At 41.2% G+C, this 22,603-nt stretch overlaps 1 protein-coding gene across 1 annotated transcript in view; it reads right to left on the reverse strand.

Annotated features, from left to right (window-relative positions):
• Positions 1 to 22,603, reverse strand: part of LOC117385935 (pyruvate carboxylase, mitochondrial-like) — a 683,990-nt gene that overhangs the window by 122,117 nt on the left and 539,270 nt on the right. The window contains exon 16 of the mRNA XM_033983216.2: positions 11,219 to 11,375. Within this exon, the coding sequence (XP_033839107.1) occupies positions 11,219 to 11,375 (157 nt within the window). The remainder of the gene's footprint in view (positions 1 to 11,218; positions 11,376 to 22,603) is intronic.

The following is a 22,603-nucleotide window of genomic DNA, read 5'->3' on the forward strand; positions in this document are numbered from 1 at the left end:
AATGTCATAAATGGTCTCATTGGAATGAATGGAGTAGTATTACTCAGTCGCTGATTTTGGGGGGAGGGGCGATGTAAGCGGGAACGAAAGGCAGGATCTCCGCGGTGGCGTGTACCCCGCGGTCGCAAGGGGTGGCGAGGGCCTTTATCACTGCTTGCAGTTTTAATTATTATTATTATTATTATTATTTTATTTTATTTTATTTTTATTATTATTTTTTATTAATTAACTGGAATGAATTAATTTTATAAAACCCAAAAACATGATCAAGTCCATTTATTTGTATTATTATTATTTTTTTGTAATTAATTTTATTTTTGTTGTTTACTTTTTTTTTTTTAAGACAAAACATTTTCTTCATTAATCATAACCAAATAAAGGATTGGACTGAAGCTGAAGCTGTGTTTTATTTACTTAAATCCACCTCTTACACACAGAAGTTTGACTTGTTGTGTATAATTTATGTTTCATGTCAGATACGATGGCGAGTATCTGCGGCGGACGGCGTTATCCATCAGCGTCAAAATATGTTGTTTCGCCAATGTTAAAGCAGAAATATTGCGCTATACTAATAATCTGACACCCGTGGATCATTATGTTAGAATTTGTACAGTTTAAATTGTGATATTCTTCTAAAGCACGTGTCAAACTCAAGGCCCCCGGGTCAAATGTGGCCCTCCACATCATTTTACGTGGCCCTCGACAGGATAAATTAAAAGGTTTGATGGTCTTAAAGTGTCATTTTATCAGGAGATACGGTTACAGAGTCATATTTTTACATCTAGGCAAATGGACATGCAATATTTGTAACTTGAATAAGTCATAAATACAGAAACAGTTAATTAACAAGTTAAAAAAAGTAGCTGGCCCTTTGAGGTTAGCCATTTTGCTGATGTGGCTCTCAGTTCCATATAGAGCTGAACATCACATCAGCGAGTAGAGGATGTGTTTTTCAGAATATTCAGAATACAGGTACTTTAGTGAAATCAAAGGAATACATGACAGACAATTTTGGCTTTGAACTGCGAGGTTTTAGCAAGAAAAACTGAAAACAAAGCTCTTTCATAAGTTAATAACAACAAAAATCAAGCTGTTTGTAATACTGTGTTGTGTTTGTTCACTGTAATTTAAAGCAAATACGTGTAAAAGTACTTCAAGTATTTAGAAAGCAGTACTCTGACCGGCCCGTGTGTCCATTAAAAGAGAACAGCGCTGTATGAAACGTATCTATAAGGGACGACTTCAAACACCGCAGAACGCCTCACCTGCTTGTTCATTATTGATAGCGGAACATTTCAGAGCAGATCACATGACTCTATAACGCCAAGAATGAAATACAGCAAAACTGACACGGGAAAGATGAGTTTGGATGTTTTTGCCTCACAAAAATGGAATATATTTGAAGAACAAGCCAAACCGATGATACAAATGCACGTTAATAATCTGGTAATGAACTTGTCGACTCACACCTGCTCCTGTTTTTAATGTTTTATATGGACGTGTTCACTTATTTGATCTGTTTTCTGGTTGAATTGTATTTTCACCAGGGCGTCCATGATGGAAAGAGTCTGGGCGCCTTATTGAGTCTCTCTGTATAAATAAAGATAAAGAAAGAAATGGAACACAAATATATTTTAAAGCAGTTATTCCATATTCTATAACTAAAACGTTAAGCCTGAAGACAGAACAGAACATCCAGAACATCCAGAACATCCAGAACATCCAGAACATCCAGAACATCCAGAACAGAACATCCAGAACATCCAGAACACTGCTGCTCAGGTCAGGACTAGAACCAGGAAGTACTTCACACATGTGTCCTGTGGCTCAGAGACTTTAAAGCAGCTCTGTGTGAACAAGGACTAAACCAGGACTTAACCAGGACTAAACCAGGACTAAGCCGGGACTGAACTTGCATTAAACTTGGACTAAACCTGGACTAAATCAGGACTAAACCAGGACTAAACCGGGGCTAAACCGGGACTGAACCAACACTGAACCAGCACTAAACATGGACTAAACCAGGACTAATCCAGGGCTAAACCAGGTCTAAACCAGGACTAAATTAGGACTTAATATGTTGAATCAGTGTTTCAGTTTTGTTCAGTTCAAACCTGGAACATTCTTCTTTAAGATGTGACTCAGGCCTCGACTTTGACAATATTTAAATCCAGACTCAAACAGTTCTTTTTATCTGTGAATGTGACTGAAAGGGGTTTATTCTGCACTCTCCTTCTCTTTTAATGTTAATTTTATGATAATTATCCACGTTTTCATTTGTTTTTCACTGAGATTTTAACGTCTTTCTTATCCTGTAAAGCACATTGCATTACTTTGTGTCCCAATTGTACCTTCCCTGAACCCATTTTCAAACTATTCCTCCCATCACCGTTTGCTTTCTGACACGCCACCGCCCACGGACTTAATAAAGACACTCGTCATTGTCTCTTCGTCGCCTTTGATATGGGATGATCCAGAACACGGGCATGATCCAGCCGTCCCCATTACACTTACGAGCAGATCACATTAGTCAGCTCCAATTCATCTGATCTGTGCCCTCACATAGACGCGGCAGGACTTACGCGTCACCGCCGTTTGAATAAGAGCGAGCGTGGAGGCGGCGGAGGTATTCCTAGCTCTAAAACGCATTAGCGCCGTTCAGCTGTATCAATGACGCATCTCCGGCACTTGGGCTAAAAGTCACTGGGCAGGATAAAGCGGGAGGGAGGTAGAAACCGGGGAGGGAACTTGAGAGCATCGGCAGCACTGACCTGATTAAGTGCACCCGAGTTGTGCGGTTTGTGGCCGCGCTAATGTGCCGGCTCACATCGGAGTACATTAAGGAACACTGATGCCACGGATCCAGACTGGTGAAATTTTCAATACCGGCGGTTTAGGAAGTCATTTGAGCTTCATTAGGCTGGAAAAGTAAGGCCGGGTGTATTATCGGCGTCGTTTTGGTTTGAGAAATGTAACCTTGTTTGAATAGATTTTTTTAAAGAATATTCTGCGTACTGTGTGGAGTGTGAGTAGCTGGAAATAAAGCGGGGAAGATGCTACGCTCGCTAAATGTAATGACCTCCAGCAAGGCATTGGACTTGTCGCATCAGTATCAGCGTGTAGTAAGCAGGGTTAAATAGACTTATACTTTCCCCAATGAGTTTAAAATGGCCACAGGGACAGCGTTTTTTTTTACCTGCAAGGCTCTCGAAGTGTTTTACATCAAGGAACTACGCAATAACAGCGTCCAAAAGGGAGTTGGAATCGCACCGTCGACCTGTGAGTCAATGGATCTGACTGTTCTATCTATGAGGTTTATGTCAAGAGCGGGAATTGGTTAAGACTCTGCAGCGAAGAGACAGCACACCACAAGCTAAAAGTTGAGCGCACCTCCATCGGCGAAAGTAAAATGATTCACTCTGAGACTCTAAAGCACAAATGTCAAACTCAGATCATATCAACAGTGTCCAAAAGGAAGCTGGAATCGCACCGTCAACCTGTGGGTCAATGGATCTGACTGTTCTATCCAGCGGGATTCGAACTGGCAACCTTGGGATCGAGTAGATAAACGCTCTACAAACTGAGCTACTGTCGCCCAATAGTTTATGTAGTTTCTCTGTTGAGTTTTAAAACGCAACACAAAGATTTGAAGGATTCACTTGGGATGAATTTGGAAATAGGTTCTTGAAATTCTGAATCTGAATGTACAAATGTCATAAAAAGGCACTGACCCTATCTTGCAATTGTGCAGACACGACCTAAATCTGCAGCTGTATAAGTAATATTTAGGCTCCATCTGAATATTTACACCAGAAAGTCCTCGTACACCACTGAAGATGGTCCAAAAACAATCCTGTGTGATCCTTCAGTCGTCCAGGTCTGATCCATCGTAAAAGACAAAGTTAAATCGGTCAACTGGACAAAAAGTTGTAGGTCCAAGCCTCTTCTTCAGTTCTGGTCAGATTACTGCTGGACACTGCCTTATATCTGTCTGAAGGAGGCGCTAACTACACATTCAGCCTTAATGGGCCTAATGCACATGTGTCAAACTCAAGGCCCCCGGGTCAAATGTGGCCCTCCACATCATTTTACGTGGCCCTCGACAGGATAAATTAAAAGGTTTGATGGTCTTAAAGTGTAATTTTATCAGGAGATACGGTTACACAGTCATATTTTTACATCTAGGCAAATGGACATGCAATATTTGTAACTTGAATAATCCATAAATACAGAAACAGTTAATTAACAAGTTAAAAAAATTAGTTAGATTTATTTTACAACTGGCCGTTTGAGGTTAGCCATTTTGCTGATGTGGCCCTCGGTGAAAATGTGTTTGATGGCCCTAACGCTCTATTGTTCTCTTTGTTTCCTTTGTTTGCTTTGGGTCTGAGTATTGAGTTATATATAGGGAAACGGTGATGTCTAAGGCCCTCATTCCTGTTCGATGGACCGTCTTTCTCAACAAAAATAGCTTCTTTAACTCTGGCTAAGATCTGAACTTCACTATTTTCAAAGTTGTGGTTAGCGGCTTTGAGATGAAGATGTATGGCGGATTGTTCTGGTCTATGGACTACGGAACAGCGCCCTCTGCCTGTCAGATCCTCTCAGACCTTTTCTCCCTGGTATTTAACACGAGCTACAGGATATCTTGGCGTTTTATTGTTCTTTTCCTAGGTATCTTAATCTATATATGTGTGTTTTTTTTTACTTTTATGTGAATCTCGTTGGTCGGCTGTGGTCGTTTTAAATGTCCTATATGAATAAACTTGAATTGAAGAAGTGTTCAATCGTTTTTTCTTTCTGGTCAGGAGTCTACTCAAGCACATTTTCTCCAGACAGAGCCTTTGGAGCCTCTGAATCCTCCCTGGACTTGTTGAAATGCAATCAGCCGTGTTATTGGGCTCTATCACTGCAAAAAGATGAATATTAAAAGCCTGGAAAGCACCATCAGGGCCAGTGTTTGAAAAGTGGCTTAATTAACTGGTTTCTGTCATTCACTTGGAAAATCTGCGCTTCTTGAACAAGACGGGAGACAGATGGGAGAAAATCTGGGAATTTTTAGTGATCCGGTTGGACTAAATAAACCACGCACGAGATTTGGGACTGAAATGGACCAAGGACATTTTCAAAGACACAAAATACAGGTCAGTGTTTTAAAATTTTGATTTTTTTGGATATGAAAATGAATAGCAGGGCTCGGTTGTGTGTGGGTGAGTGTGTGAGGGTTGGTTTTTTTTTAATTATTTTGCGTTTTCTCACTGGAAGTTGACAGAATTAAAAAAATAAATTTATAAAAACAGAAAGTCCGAGTGCACAATTTAATTCAAGGCAATCAAAGCGCTTTACATCGAGGACACTGGGGGTGAGGTGGGATGTTTGAGGCGTTTTGCCCAAGGACACAACAACAGCGTTCATCTGTGGGAGCTGGAATCGCACCGACGACCTGCGAGTCAGTGGATCTACCCGCTCAACCAATGATGTTGATATTGAGAGCGAGATTTGAACCACCAATCTTCAGATCAATGGACAAAAACTGGTGCAAGGTGGGTTAAGTGTCTTGCTCAAGGACACAACTGACCGCTCAACCAGTGATGTTTGTCGAGAGCGGGATTTGAACCGCTAACCTTCAGGTCAATGAATGCTCTACCAACTGAGCCACCGTCGCAGGTGTTACTAATTTCCAGATTCAAACTAAATTATTAGATTTTATTTTTAATTATTGTATGTTATTTTTTATTATTTTACTTTATTTTTTATTATTTTATTTTAAATTATTTCATTTCAATTTTAATTATTTTATTTTTAATTATGTTGCTTTATTTATTATACTTTTTATTTCTCTATCTCTCTATTTTTTATTTATTTCTCTATTTATTCCTCTATTTCTCTATTTATTTCTCTATTTTTATTTACTTCCCAATTTATTTCTCTATTTTTTATTTCTCTATTTATTTATTTCTCTATTTTTTTTTATTTCTCTATTTATTTTTCTACTTGTTTATTTCTCTATTTATTTACTTCTCTATTTTTATTTATTTCTCTATTTTTATTTCTCTATTTTTCTACTTGTTTATTTTTCTATTTATTTACTTCTCTATTTTTATTTATTTCTCTATTTTTTATTTCTCTATTTTTCTACTTGTTTATTTCTCTATTTACTTCTCTATTTATTCATTTATTTTATTTCTCTATTTATGTATGTATTTATTTATTAAATCTCCCAGATGAGCACACGAGTCCCTTCGCCGGACGTCCATAAATAGACGCGCCCCGTGTGAATAATGCAGTTATATTTGATCACGGTTGTCAGGGAGATTACATTGTTTACATTCGCAGATGTGTCAACGTTTATTTATGGCTCTCATTCATTATTACTGACAATTTGATGACAACACGGCTGCAGAACTGCTGGTCAAACGCGCAACTTTCACGGGAAACGTTTGCGGAGAGAGTGATGAAGGAGCAGCATCTGGACCAACAAAGCCGGGTCTACGGAGGAAGCCTCTGAGCCCCGCGCAGCAGCTGATGTGCATAGGAAATTACAATATTTCTCCTTTGTATTTTCTCCGTTTTGTCCGTGATGCATGTGGGCCAAGGTCTGAATCACCATGCATACATTAAGTGGCTTGTATTATTTCTATACGTACACAAATATGTCATTATTCCGCGCTATTTAAAGCTCCTATACATCCCGGGATTATCATGTCTATAAAACAGATTTTCTACAATCTTCAGAGTTCGAGCCAAAACAAAAGATTAATGATGCAAATAGGCGTATTATTGCTTTGCGTTTTTCCGTTCGGCGGGGTCAGGGTTATCGGAATTTCCTCCCCCCCAGTCCGAGTGAGAAGAGATTTACATTTTAATTCGCGACTGGTTTGACTGTGTAGATCCTTGTTGGTTTTATAAATACGATTTTTACATTCAAGCCGCGTAAGGACTTTCAAAAAATAATACACAAAGATAAGGATTAGTGCAGATAACAAATATATATGTATAAGTAAAGCCCGCCACGCATCGCTCGGGCGTAAATGATTTTTAAACGTGCGGCAAAAAGCGCAAAATGTAAACATGAGGAGAATTGGTTGAGACTCGGCAGCGAAGGGACGGTACACCACAAGCTGAAAGTTGAGCGTACCTATTTCCTTGGTAAGTAAAATGATTCAAGTTGAGAATCGAAAGCACATATGTCAAATTTGCGAGCACCGTTAATACTCCAAATCCCAGAATACTTTGCTAATACGCTGGTGCGCAGTCGAGTCAATCAGAGCGTCGCAAATTCAGCTTGAATATTTGTTTTCTCTGTGCGTTTTTTCTACTTCAAGGCGTGGACTGTTCATAGTTTGAAAGTTGAATTTTTAGTGAATTAAATTTGTGGTTGGTTTTTGTCGTTGGTTTGTGAAAAAAATATTTAGTTTATACAGAAACTTAAAAGGCGACAGAGAGAGGCATAATTTATTTGATTTATTTTAAAAGGAAATTTATACTATTGATGTGTCTTTCATTTCAAATTTAATTTCTCATATGTTTTTAATACACTGCTTGGTCAAAAAAAAAAAAAAAAAAGTCACCACCTGGATTTAACTCGGCAAACAGGTGGTCTCCTCCTGCAGTTGGTCCGCTCTAGTTCAGCAGAATGAGGTCAGCTGACACCTGAATATACTGAGTGACCAGGTTATTCCATCAGTGGATTTTTTCATATTCCAAGACGACAATCCCAGGATTCATCGGGCTCAAAATGTGACAGAATATGAAAAGTTAGACTGCTAGCATAATCCGACTTATGATTAGATTTTTAAAACTTGCCTATTTTTTCTCTTTTTTCCATTTGGTGCAAGTTTAAAATTGCACTTCCTGGTTCGCCACGGGCCGTAGATGTGATATACACTATCTGGCCAAAAAAATTAAAAAAAAAAAAGTCGTCATCTGGATTTAACTAAGCAAATAGTTTGGGGTTGCTGCAGTTGGTCCGTTCTAGGTTCAGCATCAGTCTGTGGTCAAAGAATGAGATCAGCTGACACCTGAATAAACTGAATGACCAGGTTATTCCATCAGTGGATTTTTTCATATTCCAAGACGACAATCCCAGGATTCATCGAGCTCAAATTGTGAAATAGTGGATCAGGAGACGTCATTTTCACACATGGATTGTTGGGCTGTTTGAGGCGTTTTGCCCAAGGACACAACAACAGCGTTCATCTGTGGGAGCTGGAATCGCACCGACAACTTAGTAGTCAGGTTAGTAGAGCTGACCGCTCAAACAGTGATGCTTATGTCGAGAGCGGGATTTGAACCGCTAACCTTCAGGTCAGTGAATGCTCTACCAACTGAGCCACCGTCACAGGTGTTTCGAATTTCCAGATTCAAACAAAATTATTAGATTTTATTTTTAATTATTGTATGTTATTTTTTATTATTTTACTTTATTTTTTATTATTTTATTTTAAATTATTTCATTTCAATTTTAATTATTTTATTTTTAATTATGTTGCTTTATTTATTATATATTTTTTATTTCTCTATCTCTCTATTTTTTATTTATTTCTCTATTTATTCCTCTATTTTTATTTACTTCCCAATTTATTTCTCTATTTATTTATTTCTCTATTTATATATTTCTCAATTTTTTTATTTCTCTATTTATTTTTCTACTTGTTTATTTCTCTATTTATTTACTTTACTTTATGTACTTACTACATTTTCACACATGGATCGTCCACCACAGAGTCCAGACCTTAACCCCACTGAGACTCTTTGTGCTGGAGAAGCTTTGAGCAGCGTCAGACTCGACCAGCATCAATGAAACAGGTGAAACATTAATGCAACACTGGATGGAAATAAATCGTGTGACATTCCATCAATCAAATCTAAAGGCGGAACAACCAAATATTAGAGTGTGCGACTTCTTTTTTGGCCTGGCAGTGTGTTAAACTTGAGTTGTGTTTCATCAAAATGAGCTAATCAAAAGGTTTACCAATAATTTACCAATAAATGTTGAGTTTGGTCCGTGAATTTGTCTTGGTTTTTAATTTTGGCCACTGTGAATTTGAGTTTTACACCCAAAGATCACAGTCTAAACCGTGTTGTTATTATTATTATTATTATTAGTGAAATGTGGTGCAGTAGTTCAGATAAATACGTTTAATGCGCAAAAAGCTGGAGATAAACGACGCAGGAAGTAGAGTCGCTATCGCTAATCTGCAGCAGCTTCAGCCTGATCCTCGCTGTGTGGATGTAAACAAACACGCGTGACGATCTACTCTCGCCTTTTTACTTTTTAAACAACGATTTACACTGGATTAACAGCTCTGATCCGTGGACTGGGTCGTTACTTCACATTCTGACGGACAATATGGACGAGAATTTTACAACTTTTAATTTTTTAATTTTAATTTTTATTATTTATTTATTTATTTTATTTATTTATTTATTTTATTTTTTTTAATTTTATTTATTTTTTATTATTATTATTTTTTAATTATTTTTTTAATTTATTTTTTTATTTTACAACTTTACAGAGCTGCCCCTGACGCCGACGCTCTGTTTTATTGGCTGTTGCCGCGGTGATGTTTTGCGGTTTACGAATTGACGATACGACACCGCACGCACGAGGAACGCCGCGGTTTAGAAATGACACGCGGGGATCCTAAAACGGGTCGGGGAAAAGCAAATCAGGTCCTAAATCGGGAAAACGATCCTGAGCTACAGTAAAACGAAGAGAAAGTCAACGTATTAAATAAAGTAAACACTCTAAGAAGACACTGAGGAAATGTACTCTCGATTTTTAATGAATTAACGCTTCAGAAGACAAAATGTAGCTCTAGTTTTGGATGTTTCGTGTGTTTACTTTTTAGGCTTTAGAAAGAGTTTTGAATGGACTTTTAAACTTGTCGTATTATGCATTATGTTTTGTTATTGATGGGTAAAAATAAGTCCAGGTGCGTTTTTAATGATGCAAGAAAAAGAACTAAAAGAACTGTTTTTAATTTTACATATGTCACTTTATTTTTCAGAGTATAAGTCGCACTGGAGTATAAGTCGCACCAGCCAAAAAATGTATAATAATAATAAAGAAAAAAAACATATTTCACTTTTAATTCGCATCTGAGTATAAGTCGCACTGGAGTATAAGTCACACCAGCCAAAAAATACATAATAATAGAAAGAAAAAAACATATTTCACATATAAAATGCATCCGAGCATAAGTTGCATCAGCCAAAAAATACATAAAAATGAAGGAAAAAAAACATATTTCACATATAAATCACATCTGAGTACAAGTCGCACCCCCAGACAAACTGAAAAAAAGTCCGATTTATAATCCGGGAAATACGGTAAATAGACCTCACTGTTATCGTCACTACTTCCTGTCCAGTTTTATCTCTGAGGTCTTTGTCAAGTCACACTAAAATGAGTAAATCTGTAAAGATGAGGCAGTGGACAGAGAGATGCAGGTGGGTTAGGGGTCAGGGGTCAGAGGTCAGGGGGTTAAGGGTCACATGGCGGACAGGGAGCTGCAGGTGGATGTCACTGTCACATGTTAAAAACGACACAAATAAAATAAACACTTCTGTGTTTATAGAGACGCGTTTGTGTCTCTATGCTAACGCTAATGCTAAAAACACCATTAAAACAACAAAAAAATAAAAATAATATTAGAACACCACCACAAACTGAAGTATTCTACATTTTAAAATAACTGGGGTGTCTTTATTTTAATCAATTTGACTTTTTATATGTTGTTTATTTTATATTTACCGATTTTAAAGAAAGTGACTGTTAGCTTTGAGACGCAGAGAGCTAGCTAGCGTGCTTGTGTCTCTATGCTAACGCTAATGCTAAAAACAACATTAAAACAACAAAAAAATAATATTAGAACACCACAAACTGAAGTATTCTACATTTTAAAATAACTGGGGTGTCTTTATTTTAATCAATTTGACTTTTAATATGTTGTTTATTTTATATTTACCGATTTTAATGAAAGTGACTGTTAGCTTTGAGATGCAGAGAGCTAGCTAGCGTGCTACAGAGGCTATGAACTTCGTACCAAAACAATAATCGGGAAAAAAACAAACAAACATTTTATAGTGCAGTTGTGTCTTACAGTCGTGCCCAGACCAGTTCAGGGGTAAATGCTTCTCCAACGAGCCTCAGAAAGTCGGACGTGGAGTAAAAAGTGCGGCGTGGCGTGTAAAGTCCGTGTGTGTGACTCACTTGAAGACGGCGTTATCGGGGTAGTTGGTGTAGCCCACGGCGTTGGCTCCTCTCAGCAGCATCTGAAATGGGACGTTGGGGATCAAAGCCCTGAGCTCCTGAAGCCGCTTCCACGGACACTCGGACAGGAAGCGCATGGCCACATCAAACGTCGCACCTGCACACAAAAAAGTTCCACAATACAAAGTTTACTTCAGATCTCGGGACTCGGCTTTAATCTGAGTTTGAGCGACAGCGGCGTTCAAAGTACAATGTGGAAAACGGACAGAAGTTTGAGCCTTTTTCTGAAACTTATTGGCCTCGTTTTCGACTGTCGATGGGTCACTGTGAATAAACATGACTAAAGCCGCACTGTGGAACTTCCCTGGTGTCCGTGGAGATGTTATTGGTTTGTCCTGAGTGAAGAAAGGAGGATGTTTTTGTTAAGTCTGAATTAGATCAGCTCAAAGTGACATTTAATTTGTGTTTTATTTACAGTTTATTCTGCATTTTGTCTTTTATGTTCTCCACAAAAGAGGAGGAGAAGAAGAGAGGAAGAGGAGATGAGAGGAAGAGGAGATGAGAGGAAGAGGAGATGAGAGGAAGAGAAGAGGACATAATAAGAGAAAGAGAGGAAGAGAAGAAGGAGACAACAAGAGAGGAAGAGAAGAAGAGAGAAAAAGAAGACAGGAAGAGAAGAAGAGGAGACAGATGGGAGGAGAAGAAGAAGAAGAGAGGAAGAGGAGATGGGAAGAGAAGATGAGAGGAAGAGAAGACAGGAAGAGAAGAGGACATAATGAGAGAAAGAGAACAAGAGGACACAGGAAGAGAAGGAGAGGAGACAACAAGAGAGGAAGAGAAGACGGGAAGAGAAGAAGAGGAGACAGATGGGAAGAGAAGAGAGGAAGAGAAGAGGACATAAAAAGAGAAAGAGAGGAAGAGAAAGAAGAGGACATAAGAAGAGAAAGAGGAGAGAAAGAGAAGAGGACATAAAAGAAAGAGAGGAAGAGAAGAGAGAAAAAGAAGAGGACATGAGAGGAAGAGAGAAAGAGAAGAGGACATAAGAAAAGAAAGAGAGGTAGAGAGAAAGAGAAGAGGACATAAGAAGAGAGAGGAAGAGAAGAAGAGAGAAAGGGAAGATGGGAAGAAAGGAGAGAGAAAGAGGAGAGGACATAAGAAAAACAGAGGAAGAGAAGAAAAGAGAAAGAGAAGGAGAAGACAGGAAGAGAAGCAAAGAGAGGAAAAGAAGAAAAAAGAAGGGGAGACAGGAAGAGAAGATGGGAAGAGAAGACGACGAGAAAAAGAGAAGACAGGAAGAGAATAAGAGAAAAAAGAGGACGAGCACGAACTGAAAGAATCTTAAATAAAATGGAGTTAAAGACACGTTCATCTGTCACTTTAAAGTCAGACTGAGAAAGAGAGAAGGAGGGATAGAGAGAGAACAGGAGGGATAGAGAGAGAATAGGAGGGACAGAGAGAGAGAGAGGGATAGAGAGAGAAAAGGAGGGACGGAAAAAGAGAAGGAAGGATAGAGAGAGAAAGGGAGGGATAAGGAGAGAAAAAGAGATACAGACAGAGAAAAGAAAGGACAGAGAGAGAAAATGAGGGATAGAGAGAAGGATAGAGAGGAATAGTGATCCCTCATTTCCTTTGGAGGGGGAGTAGATGAGTGAATCTCGTCGTTTATTTTTCCAGTCTCTGCTCTTCACCACGAGTCCAACAGGAAACACGTCTCCTTCACTTCCTGCGTTTATTTCTCATTTCAAATCTGATTTTCACTTTGATAAAACGTCGGTTTGTGCAGGAAATTGTGGTCGTCCTTCGCGTCCATCAGTTTGAAGCGTCGTCCTGTGATTTAGTGAAAACAGACGGAGTCGTGAGGACGGACAGAGTCTCACACGAGGACAGAGGACGACTGTTTCAAAACTTCTCACGTTATTGCTCTATATTTCAAACGTAAGAAGGATAAATATCGTAAAGATTTATCGCCCAGATGTAAACTCCAGCAGCACGAAGCTCTAAAAATCTGAAATAAAAGACACAGCTCCGCTCGGATTATTCATGTCAGAGTCACACAGACGTTTAAATCAGAACTACTCCGCAAAATCTACTTTTCAGAGTTTTTATCCACGTTATAACTCGACAGGTGACATCCTGACACGATTTACTCTCGAGGTGTATCTGAGTGAACCATATTTGCGTGATCTTTAACTGATTATTTTCGAGACGCCATATTGCAGATAAACTCCCGTTTTGAGTGAAAAGGAGGGACATGTCACTTATTTTACCTCAGATAGGTCATAGTTTGCTCCTTCTATTGTTAATTCTGTAAAATCCACACTTTATCCTCTCTGAGACCTGGCGTCCTCATATGTGGACAACACATTTTGGGTCTAGGCCACAATGCAAATTTTTAGAAGAAGAAGACGAACAGCAACAATGAAATAATGTTCAATTCAGAATATTTTTTATTTTTTTATTTTATTTAGAATGTTCAGAATTTTTTTTTTTTGTATTTTATTTTTTTAATTTTTTTTTTTTTTTTGTCAAGTCACATGTCTCCTGCTCCTGTCTCTTCACATGAGACACTTTGTTCCAAGAGGCACAATGGTTTTTTAGGCCCGAGCCCCTACAGGGCGTAGGGCCTATTGGTTCCGCAACGATGAGTGCGAAGCACTCATCGTTGCAGACTGTCTTCACGAAGTTGCGCGCGAAGCGCGCAACTTCGTGGCAGCACCGCGACCTTGCACAGACTCCTGTGTCCTAGCAACCCATGCCGTAGGCATGGGTTTGCATATTTGTTGTTGCTAGCATGTCAGCGTCAACATCGAGTCAATGGGCGAAGCCCATTGACTCGATGTTGACGCTGACATGCGTCAACAGGAGTCAATAGGAGGAGTCGTCCCCCATCGCCCCCTGCACAGACTCCTGTGTCCTAGCAACCCATGCCGTAGGCATGGGACATGCATATTTGTTGTTGCTAGCATGTCAGCGTCAACATTGAGTCAATGGGCGAAGCCCATTGACTCAATGTTGACGCTGACGCAGCGCGAAGCGCTCATGTCCCCAAACACACTCCTGGCATCGAGCCCTATCCAAGCCCCCATGCCGCAGGCATGGGCCATACTTGTTACTGCTAAAATGAATGGAAGTCAATGGGAGGTCAATGGCGGACCCCGACGCCATGGCGAATGACGAGCGCGTTAGCGCTCGTCATTCGCCATTGACCCCACGGTGACGTGGGGAAAGTCGAGAGCTTTCAAAAAACGTATAATATGTCATTCTAATGTTATCGGATATATTGTTTTTGCTAAAATTATTATTATTTTTGTTTATTTATTTATTTATTAGGCCCGAGCCCCTACAGGGCGTAGGGCCTATTGCTTCCGCAACGATGAGTGCGAAGCACTCATCGTTGCAAACTGTCTTCACGAAGTTGCGCGCGAAGCGCGCAACTTCGTGGCAGCACCGCGACCTTGCACAGACTCCTGTGTCCTAGCAACCCATGCCGTAGGCATGGGTTTGCATATTTGTTGTTGCTAGCATGTCAGCGTCAACATTGAGTCAATGGGCGAAGCCCATTGACTCAATGTTGACGCTGACGCAGCGCGAAGCGCTCATGTCTCCAAACACACTCCTGGCATCGAGCCCTATCCAAGCCCCCATGCCGCAGGCATGGGCCATACTTATAACTGCTAAAATGAATGGAAGTCAATGGGAGGTCAATGGCGGACCCCGACGTCATGGCGAATGACGAGCGCGTTAGCGCTCGTCATTCGCCATTGACCCCACGGTGACGTGGGGAAGGTCCAGAGCTTTCAAAAAACGTATAATATGTGTTTCTAATGTTATCGGATATATTGTTTTTGCTAAAAATATTATTATTTTTATTATTATTATTATTAGGCCCGAGCCCCTACAGGGCGTAGGGCCTATTGCTTCCGCAACGATGAGTGCGAAGCACTCATCGTTGCAGACTGTCTTCACGAAGTTGCGCGCGAAGCGCGCAACTTCGTGGCAGCACCGCGACCTTGCACAGACTCCTGTGTCCTAGCAACCCATGCCGTAGGCATGGGACATACATATTTGTTCTTGCTAGCATGTCAGCGTCAACATTGAGTCAATGGGCGAAGCCCATTGACTCAATGTTGACGCTGACGCAGCGCGAAGCGCTCATGTCCCCAAACACACTCCTGGCATCGAGCCCTATCCAAGCCCCCATGCCGCAGGCATGGGCCATACTTGTTACTGCTAAAATGAATGGAAGTCAATGGGAGGTCAATGGCGGACCCCGACGCCATGGCGAATGACGAGCGCGTTAGCGCTCGTCATTCGCCATTGACCCCACAGTGACGTGGGGAAAGTTGAGAGCTTTCAAAAAACATATATTATGCCATTGTAATGTTATCGGATATATTGTTTTTGCTAAAAATATTATTATTTTTTTTTTTTTTATTCTTCTGCTCTTTGAGCAGTAATTTGACCCCCTGAACATTTTCAAAAACTCACCAAATTTTGCCCAAAATTCAGGTCTGGCGAAAAATTTATTTTTTTATGTGGTGCATCATTGGGCATAAAAAAATGGCGCGACAGCGCCCCCTGCAAAAGTCAAAATACATTGCGTCAATGGGGGACGTCCCGATGTCAACTTTGCCGTAGAGCCACGAAATTCGGTACACGCATTCTTCAAGTGATGCCAAAAAAAAAACATTATTATGGCCACGCCCTCTGACACACCGGAAGTCGGCCATCTTGGATTGAAAATTCCAAAATGCAAAGTCAGCGTTTTCGCTGACGTCGCATTTTCGTCAACTCCTCTGAAGGCGCTTCACCTGCAGGGCTGAAATTCACTGTACATCATCTAGACAAGTGGGGCATCAAAAGTTATCCAATTTATGATGATCCCTATTACGGTTTCCGTGCGGCGAAGCCGCAAATTTCCATCGGAATTTTTGCAATTTTCAAAAGTCAAAATTTGCTCCCGTTTGCGCATGCAAAGTCCGATTTTGCTCAAATTCGAATCAGTTGTAAAACTTTCCGGCCTAAAGCTACTCATTGTGACAAAAAATAAATTGGCGCGATAGCGCCCCCTACAGAACATTTAATAAATTTGTATGGAAGGCCAAAAATTTAGTTTTCCCAAATGTTACCAAATTTGACACAAAATTCCATTGGGTCATCCCAATCAATAAAGCCAATCAGACCTATGTCGTCTTTTGCACCGTGTTGCCATGGCGATGCGTCAAACTGCCAATGTTATCCTAATGGGAAACCTCCCAATTTTTCCCATTCATGGGAAAAATATTAGTTTCATGGAATAATGTGAAATTTGGCACCATGACTCCTCATGTCATCCTGATCAAAAAAGTCAATCAGACCCTTGTCATATTTTTCACTGGGTTGCCATGGCGATGCGCGAAAGCGCCCATGTTATCCTAATGGGAAAATTTCCAAATTTTCGTACATTTCAAAGTCTTATAACGACTTATTACCGTCAATGACGGACATAAAATTTTGCACAGTGATTCTTCAGGTCGTCCCCGACAAAAAAGTCCAACGGGCCAAGTTTGTATTTTGCACGGTGTTGCCATGGCGATGCCTGCAAAACCCATGTTTTTGCATTTTGTGCATCAGCACTTCCCATGTGTTTTGACTTGTTTGGTGACAAGTGCAGCCCAAAGCCGCAATAAAAAAGGGACAAGTGGCGCGTTAGCGCCACCCACAGGGAGTGCCGGGTCGGCCGAGTGCGAAGCACGGCCCGCGAGGGCCGTTCGATGCCGCTTGCGGCTTTAATTAGGCCCGAGCCCCTACAGGGCGTAGGGCCTATTGCTTCCGCAACGATGAGTGCGAAGCACTCATCGTTGCAAACTGTCTTCACGAAGTTGCGCGCGAAGCGCGCAACTTCGTGGCAGCACCGCGACCTTGCACAGACTCCTGTGTCCTAGCAACCCATGCCGTAGGCATGGGTTTGCATATTTGTTGTTGCTAGCATGTCAGCGTCAACATCGAGTCAATGGGCGAAGCCCATTGACTCGATGTTGACGCTGACATGCGTTAACAGTAGTCAATAGGAGTCGTCGTCCCCCATCGCCCCCTGCACAGACTCCTGTGTCCTAGCAACCCATGCCGTAGGCATGGGACATGCATATTTGTTCTTGCTAGCATGTCAGCGTCAACATTGAGTCAATGGGCGAAGCCCATTGACTCAATGTTGACGCTGACGCAGCGCGAAGCGCTAATGTCCCCAAACACACTCCTGGCATCGAGCCCTATCCAAGGCCCCATGCCGCAGGCATGGGCCATACTTGTAACTGCTAAAATGAATGGAAGTCAATGGGAGGTCAATGGCGGACCCCGACGCCATGGCGAATGACGAGCGCGTTAGCGCTCGTCATTCGCCATTGACCCCACGGTGACGTGGGGAAGGTCGAGAGCTTTCAAAAAACGTATAATATGTGTTTCTAATGTTATCGGATATATTGTTTTTGCTAAAAATATTATTATTTTTATTATTATTATTATTATTTTTATTTCTTCTTTCATCTGCTCTTTGAGCAGTACTTTGACCCCCTGAACATATTCAAAAACTCACCAAATTTTGCCCATAATTCAGGTCTGCTGAAAAATTTATTTTTTTATGTGGTGCATTATTGCGCATAAAAAAATGGCGCGACAGCGCCCCCTGCAAAAGTCAAATTTTCGGGCGTCAATGGGAGACGTCGACGTCAACTTTCTCATACAGCCACGAAATTTGGTACACGCATTCTTCACGTGATGCCAAACAAAAAAGATTATTATGGCCACGCCCCTTGACATACCGGAAGTCGGCCATCTTGGATTGAAAATTCCGAAATGCCGAGTCAGCGTTTTCGCTGACCTCGCATTTTCGTCAACTCCTCTGAAGGCGCTTCACCTGCAGGGCTGAAAATCACTGTACATCATCTAGACAAGTGGGGCATCAAAAGTTATCAAATTTATGATGATCCCTATTACGGTTTCCGTGCGGCGAAGCCGCAAAATTCCATCAAAATTTTTGCAATTTTCAAAAGTCAAAATATGCTCCCGTTTGCGCAAGCAAAGTCCGATTTGGCTCAAATTCGAATCAGTTGTAAAACTTTTGGGCCTAAAGCTACTCATTATGATAGAAACTAAATTGGCGTGATAGCGCCCCCTACAGAACATCTAATAAATTTGTATGGAAGGCCGAAAATTTAGTTTTCCCAAATGTTACCAAATTTGACACAAAATTCCATTGGGTCATCCCAATCAATAAAGCCAATCAGACCTATGTCGTCTTTTGCACCGTGTTGCCATGGCGATGCGCCAAACTGCCAATGTTATCCTAATGGGAAACCTCCCAATTTTTCCCATTCATGGGAAAAATATTAGTTTCATGGAATAATGTGAAATTTGGCACTATGACTCCTCATGTCATCCTGATCAAAAAAGTCAATCAGACCCATGTCATATTTTCCACTGGGTTGCCATGGCGATGCGCGAAAGCGCCCATGTTATCCTAATGGGGAAATTTCCAAATTTTCGTACATTTCAAAGTCTTATAACGACATATTACCGTCAATGACGAACACAAAATTTGGCACAGTGATTCTTCAGGTCGTCCCTGTCAAAAAAGTCCAGGGGGCCAAGTTTGTATTTTGGACGGTGTTGCCATGGCGATGCCTGGAAAAACCATGTTTTTGCATTTTGTGCATCAGCACTTCACATGTGTTTTGACTTGTTTGGTGACAAGTGCAGCCCAAAGCTGCAATAAAGAAGGGACAAGTGGCGCGTTAGCGCCACCCACAGGGAGTGCGGGGTCGGCCGAGTGCGAAGCACGGCCCGCGAGGGCCGTTCGATGCCGCTTGCGGCTTTAATTATTTTTATTTCTTCTTTCATCTGCTCTTTGAGCAGGAATTTGACCCCCTGAACATATTCAAAAACTCACCAAATTTTGCCCATTATTCAGGTCTGCTGAAAAATTTATTTTTTTATGTGGTGCATCATTGGGCATAAAAAAATGGCGCGACAGCGCCCCCTGCAAAAGTCAAATTTTGGGGCGTCAATGGGAGACGTTGATGTCAACTTTCTCATACAGCCACGAAATTCGGTACACGCATTCTTCAAATGATGCTAAACAAAAAATTATATTATGGCCACGCCCTCTGACGCACCGGAAGTCGGCCATCTTGGATTGAAAATTCCAAAATGCCGACTCAGCGTTTTCGCTGACCTCGCATTTTCGTCAACTCCTCTGAAGGCGCTTCACCTGCAGGGCTGAAATTCACTGTACATCACCTAGACAAGTGGGGCATCAAAAGTTATCCAATTTATGATGATCCCTATTACGGTTTCCGTGCGGCGAAGCCGCAAAATTCCATCGGAATTTTTGCAATTTTCAAAAGTCAAAATTTGCTCCCGTTTGCGCATGCAAAGTCCGATTTGGCTCAAATTCGAATCAGTTGTAAAACTTTTGGGCCTAAAGCTACTCATTATCACAGAAAGTAAATTGGCGCGATAGCGCCCCCTACAGAACATCTAATACATTTGCATGGAGGACCGAAAATTTAGTTTTCCCAAATGTTACCAAATTTGACACAAAATTCCATTGGGTCATCCCAATCAATAAAGTCAATCAGACCTATGTCGTCTTTTGCACTGTGTTGCCATGGCGATGCGCCAAACTGCCAATGTTATCCTAATGGGAAACCTCCCAATTTTTCCCATTCATGGGAAAAATATTAGTTTCATGGAATAATGTGAAATTTGGCACCATGACTCCTCATGTCATCCTGATCAAAAAAGTCAATCAGACCCTTGTCATATTTTTCACTGGGTTGCCATGGCGATGCGCGAAAGCGCCCATGTTATCCTAATGGGAAAATTTCCAAATTTTCGTACATTTCAAAGTCTTATAACGACTTATTACCGTCAACGACGGACATAAAATTTGGCACAGTGATTCTTCAGGTCGTCCCCGTCCAAAAAGTCCGAGGGGCCAAGTTTGTATTTTGCACGGTGTTGCCATGGCGATGCCTGGAAAACCCATGTTTTTGCATTTTGTGCATCAGCACTTCCGATGTGTTTTGACTTGTTTGGTGACAAGTGCAGCCCAAAGCCGCAATAAAAAAGGGACAAGTGGCGCGCTAGCGCCACCCACAGGGAGTGCCGGGTCGGCCGAGTGCGAAGCACGGCCCGCGAGGGCCGTTCGATGCCGCTTGCGGCTTTAATTATTTTTATTTCTTCCTGTTCTGCTCTTTGAGCAGTAATTTGACCCCCTGAACATTTTCAAAAACTCACCAAATTTTGCCCAAAATTCAGGTCTGCCGAAAAATTTATTTTTTTATGTGGTGCATCATTGGGCATAAAAAAATGGCGCGACAGCCCCCCCTGCAAAAGTCAAAATACATTGCGTCAATGGGAGACGTCGCGACGTCAAGTTTGGCGTAGAGCCACGAAATTCGGTACACGCATTCTTCAAGTTATGCCAAACAAAAAAGATTATTATGGCCACGCCCCCTGACGCACCGGAAGTCGGCCATCTTGGATTGAAATTTCCAAAATGCCGAGTCAGCGTTTTCGCTGACCTCGCATTTTCGTCAACTCCTCTGAAGGCACTTCACCTGCAGGGCTGAAATTCACTGTACATCATCTAGACAAGTGGGGCATCAAAAGTTATCCAATTTATGATGATCCCTTTTACGGTTTCCGTGCGGCGAAGCCGCAAATTTCCATCGGAATTTTTGCAATTTTCAAAAGGCAAAATTTGCTCCCGTTTGCGAATGCAAAGTCCGATTTCGCTCAAATTCGAATCAGTTGTAAAACTTTCGGGCCTAAAGCTACTCATTATCACAGAAAGTAAATTGGCGCGATAGCGCCCCCTACAGAACATCTAATACATTTGTATGGAGGACCGAAAATTTAGTTTTCCCAAATGTTACCAAATTTGACACAAAATTCCATTGGGTCATCCCAATCAATAAAGTCAATCAGACCTATGTTGTCTTTTGCACCGTGTTGCCATGGCGATGCGCCAAACTGCCAATGTTATCCTAATGGGAAACCTCCCAATTTTTCCCATTCATGGGAAAAATATTAGTTTCATGGAATAATGTGAAATTTGACACCATGACTCTTCATGTCATCCTGATCAAAAAAGTCAATCAGACCCAAGTCATATTTTTCACTGGGTTGCCATGGCGATGCGCGAAAGCGCCCATGTTATCCTAATGGGAAAATTTCCAAATTTTCGTACATTTCAAAGTCTTATAACGACTTATTACCGTCAACGACGGACATAAAATTTTGCACAGTGATTCTTCAGGTCGTCCCCGTCAAAAAAGTCCAGGGGGCCAAGTTTGTATTTTGCACGGTGTTGCCATGGCGATGCCTGGAAAACCCATGTTTTTGCATTTTGTGCATCAGCACTTCCGATGTGTTTTGACTTGTTTGGTGACAAGTGCAGCCCAAAGCCGCAATAAAAAAGGGACAAGTGGCGCGTCAGCGCCACCCACAGGGAGTGCCGGGTCGGCCGAGTGCGAAGCACGGCCCGCGAGGGCCGTTCGATGCCGCTTGCGGCTTTAATTTTTTTTATTTCTTCTTTCTTCTGCTCTTTGAGCAGGAATTTGACCCCCTGAACATATTTCAAAACTCACCAAATTTTGCCCATAATTCAGGTCTGGTGAAAAATTTATTTTTTTATGTGGTGCGTCATTGGGCATAAAAAAATGGCGCGACAGCGCCCCCTGCAAAAGTCAAATTTTTGACGTCAATGGGAGACGTCAACGTCAACTTTTTCATACTGCCACGGAATTCGGTACATGCATTCTTCAATTGATGCCAAACAAAAATATTATTGTGGCCACGCCCTCTGACACACCGGAAGTCAGCCATCTTGGATTGAAAATTCCAAAATGCCGACTCAGCGTTTCCGCTGATGTCGCATTTTCATCAACTCCTCTGAAGGCGCTTCACCGGCTGGGCTGAAACTCACTGTACATCATCTAGACAAGTGGGGCATCAAAACTTATCCAATTTATGATGATGCCTATTATGGTTTCCGTGCGGCGAAACCGCAAAATTCTATCGGAATTTTTGCAATTTTCAAATTTCTAAATTTGCTCCCGTTTGCGCAAGCAAAGTCCGATTTGGCTAAAATTCGAATCAGTTGTAAAACTCTTGGGCCTAATTCTAATGTTTGTGAAAGAAATAAATTTGGCGCGACAGCGCCCCCTACAGAACATCTAATAAATTTGTATGGAGGACCGAAAATTTAGTTTTCCCAAATGTTACCAAATTTGACACAAAATTCCAATGGGTCAACCCAATCAATAAAGTCAATCAGACCTATGTCGTCTTTTGCACCGTGTTGCCATGGCGATGCGCCAAACTGCCAATGTTATCCTAATG

Source organism: Periophthalmus magnuspinnatus, chromosome 18, assembly GCF_009829125.3.
Source record: "Periophthalmus magnuspinnatus isolate fPerMag1 chromosome 18, fPerMag1.2.pri, whole genome shotgun sequence".
Lineage (NCBI taxonomy): Eukaryota > Metazoa > Chordata > Actinopteri > Gobiiformes > Gobiidae > Periophthalmus > Periophthalmus magnuspinnatus.